Source organism: Misgurnus anguillicaudatus, chromosome 22, assembly GCF_027580225.2.
Source record: "Misgurnus anguillicaudatus chromosome 22, ASM2758022v2, whole genome shotgun sequence".
In the NCBI taxonomy this organism is placed as follows: Eukaryota; Metazoa; Chordata; class Actinopteri; order Cypriniformes; family Cobitidae; genus Misgurnus; species Misgurnus anguillicaudatus.
Genome location: NC_073358.2, coordinates 29,677,497 through 29,681,301, shown reverse-complemented (window position 1 = coordinate 29,681,301; position 3,805 = coordinate 29,677,497). Strand labels below are relative to the sequence as shown.

Sequence of the window (3,805 nt, the reverse complement as noted above, 5' to 3'; positions counted from 1 at the left end):
CGATTTGACACATAAAAAGAAATAAATTAGTTATGCAGATTTCTATCATGAAATAACAGCATATTAACTGTATCGTGACAGATTATTTTTGTGACATAATAGCATATTTTTATTGTGACAGATTTCTATTATGACGTCAGTAATGTAGTTTCCATTTGTTGCACACAAGAAACGCAAGCTACGCACATTCATACAGACAGTCTCACCTATTCAAAAAGACTAGTTACTAGTGAACTTAAGTTTTTTGGAAACGAGGCATAAGGCATTCAAAAACGAAAAATATATTGAAATTATTTAAAAATTAGTCGAACGTTCACAGACGTCCTCATTCTGCCCTCATGTGGCCCTCACGCGACGCTCGCCTATGTCATAAACAGAAGGGGCTTTTAAACTTTTAATGGCAGTGAACCTTTAGCGAGGGACCGCTTTTTTAAATATTTATCTATTTTGTATATAGAAACATTTGTTAGATAAATAGTAACCTTGATATTATAAAGACAGCAAATTGTTTGCAAAATTAAATAGTTTTCTGGAGACCCTTATCCTGTGTACACTTAAATAAGAACAATTATCACACACTTTCACATTATTTGCAACTGGAAACAACATTTGAGCTATAGCCTATTTTAGGACTTAGTAGTAACATGCTGTTCACGTTAACAAGTCAAAAAATTTAAACTGAAGAGCTTTTCAGATATATGTTTTTAAATGTTTTATTAGTTATGAGCAAGAATCATTTGAGGAGGTGGCAAAAAGTTGCTCATATGCAGGTGGAGAGGAGGAGTTGTCTGCTGTGATCGCTTTCTTATTTTCCTCTTCCATTGAGCAGCTGTGATTCCTGAAACGAAACCAATAAATGGCAAATAATGACAAAAATGTACCTTGCTTAACTGTTGTTAACATTTTCTATGATTTTAATATGAATTTTTGTATTCAAATAAAACTTTGGTTTGAAAATATATAAGAGTGTCATGAAATTCACCTCACTGTTTCCTCACCACATTCCCATTAATACAAATTATCTAATTACACTGTAATAAATTAGCTGTAATTATGCAGCTGGTTGCCAGTAACTTACTGTAGAAAATAAAAATATTTTATGTTCTTTTAACTTTAAACAAACTGTTTCCAGTAAATATCATAAATGTAAAATCTACAGTAAGTTACTGGCAGCTAGTTGCCAGTAATACAGTAATTTCTGCAGATTGTTTTCATATTAGCACATACATTAACATTAAGGAAATTAGCAGATGCTTTTATCCAAAGCGACTTAAAACAGAGAGGAAAACAAAAGAGGTTTTAGATATTGTGCAAAACAAACCCAAGCAACATTATGATAAGATTTAAATTAACAATTCGAGATTTAATATGATTAATAAAATGTTTTATTGTAAACAGTCAGGTTATGCATTGCACTTTTTGTTCCTATATAGCTTAGCATTGTGTTAGCACACAAAGGTCATGGGTTTGATCTCCATGGGAACACAAATACTGATTTAATCACTGTAAGCAATTTAAAACATTTGCCAAATGCATAAATGTCAATGGAAATGTAATGCACTTTACTACTTTACTGTATGACTCCATTATAAACAGATTAAAGAGTTAATTACACTGTAAGAAAAAATGGTCAAAAATTTGTCAAGCTGTCACTGGGTCAGTATGTTTTTAAAAAGATCCTATACTGTATGTACCATTAAGATACAGATGTGTATACATTTAGTACCAATATCTAGCTTTGAGGTAGGCTACTATGCACTCTTTGGTACCAGTACGTACTTCGGAGGTACCAATATGAACTTTTTAGGTGCAAATGTGTAACACCCCAGTAAGAGATAGAGACCATTTTTTCTGACAGTGTAATCACCTGCAGAAAATAATAACGTTAAGGCATGCAGTTTCTAGACTGCAACCACTGTAAATGTCACATTATACTGTAACTGTATACATCTTAATCACTGTCTGTCACCAGTTTTCAACATTACATTTCCTTCATACCTGCTTTCCCTTTGTTCCACTGTGGAGCTGTCAAATTCCCCAGAAAAAGAAGCAAGGCTCTCCTTGGGAAACACACTGTAATACTGTGGCGGGGGGCTCACTGAAAATGCCAGCGGCTGGTGACCAGAATGCAAACCATCAGCAGGGCCCTGACTCAAAGAGGCATACGGTGGCGGGATGTACTGGACTACCGTGGCCCTGTGGAAGGTAATGGGTCGATTAAGTCCAGTGAAGACAAACGACGGTCCCGACAGGGGCGGCAGAGAGTCTATTTCACATGTCCTTTCCCCATCATTCTGCTTACAGGACTGGCAGGAGAGCATTCGGAATTTGCAGACGCTTATGAGCACAAACATACCTCCAACTGACAACAATATGGGTCCCAGCAACTGTGTCCATTCATAGCTTTGGTTGACATTGTACTTAGTCCACCCCATGGCTGTGAATGTCATGCCAACTAGGGTCAAGAAAGCTCCAGAGAATAGCAACGTGGCACCAGCTTTGTCTCCATCTGACACCTGACTGTCTGTGTTGCTCGGTTCCAGGCTGCGCATCACAGGCACATGGCTGGAATTGGGGTGGATGACATTGCAAACAGAAGCTATGGCATCACTTGGACCTGGAGAGTTGACCCCATGATTCCAACTTTCTCCAATGCTCATCCATAGATCTTGAAAGCCGTAACGTGTCATCTTGCCAGCAACACAATACTTTTGTATGGTGGGTGAAGGGTGTGCTAATGCAGGTCTTGTTCCATTCAGGTTTAGAAAACTCTTCTCGTCTGTGTCTAAAAGCACCTTTAAGATCACTGAGTAGCTAAGATTAGTTAACAAGTAACAGATCAATTCTGCTCTTATGACTGAAACATGAACAACTACAGTACAGCAGTAGTCATCGTATGTCTGTGAGCACTGAAATGTGACATCTTTGTTCTGAAGACTGAAGTTGATGAATGATGAACATTAATGTTAACCAAATGCATTATATGAAGTGGCATTAACAGGGTTGGCATAAAAGCAGACAATAATATCTGCCTTTAGACTGTGGACTTGTAAATGACTGTAGACTGTAAATGTTTTATAGTGTTTTTGATTATTAACTGGATTATCTTGGCTGTTTACAACTTTACATGGACAACAAATACAGGTATGTGCAGTACAGAATATGCCTCAAAATACAGAAATAAAGGAGATCCTCCTTATACAATCAATTCACCCTGGCAAATACGATTTCAAACTACGATTTCAGCTTTTCTTTCAGAAGTTATATTATTGTTATCATATACATAAACTAAACAAAATTGCACGTTAGATCATGAAGTAATTTTACTACATATGCTAGAGCAATGTCACTCAGTGAGCCTTTGGGAAAACACAATTTTTATCAGTTTTACTCTTTCATATTTCTCTCTAGAGTCTTAAAGGTAGGGTATCTCATTTGATCCAGAAACATTTTTAGTTATGCTGGTTAAAAGTCTCCTCACATCCTGATAGCAATTACTATGTAAAGTTGTTTAGATTTATTTGTAGAAATTTATGTCATCTGTGAAAGGCGTAGGACCAAAAAAATTTCAACCAATCATAGATCTCGGTCCGAACGGACGTTGCTTTTTTGTCCCTCATCCGTAAGCGTAATTTGAATGCCACCACGCAGCTTGTTCACGCAGACACCATACGTCATTGGCGCGTTCACGTGTCCTCACCTCCCGTCTGTAAACAGAGGGAGAATATCAAACTTTTCTGCTGAATTGACAACCTGCACAGGAGCCACAAAACGAAGACATGTTTTATAACAACAACAGCAAAAA

The 3,805-nt window shown here is 36.9% G+C and overlaps 1 protein-coding gene across 1 annotated transcript; it reads right to left on the bottom strand.

Moving 5' to 3' along the window:
- On the bottom strand, positions 1–2,787 carry tmem174 (transmembrane protein 174). The gene is made up of 2 exons (XM_055197978.2): positions 1,999–2,787; positions 1–838 (listed from the first exon to the last, which is right to left on the bottom strand). The coding sequence occupies exons 1-2, from the start codon at positions 2,688–2,690 to the stop codon at positions 721–723; spliced, it is 810 nt and encodes a 269-aa protein (XP_055053953.2). The 5' UTR covers positions 2,691–2,787; the 3' UTR covers positions 1–720.
- Positions 2,788–3,805: the final 1,018 nt, after the last annotated feature.

Coding starts and splice junctions, on each gene's coding strand:
- tmem174 (XM_055197978.2), bottom strand. CDS start 2,690: ATGACACGTTACGGCTTTCAAGATCTATGGATGAGCATTGGAGAAAGT. Junction 839..1,998: donor GTGGAACAAAGGGAAAGCAG/GTATGAAGGAAA, acceptor GTTTCGTTTCAG/GAATCACAGCTGCTCAATGG.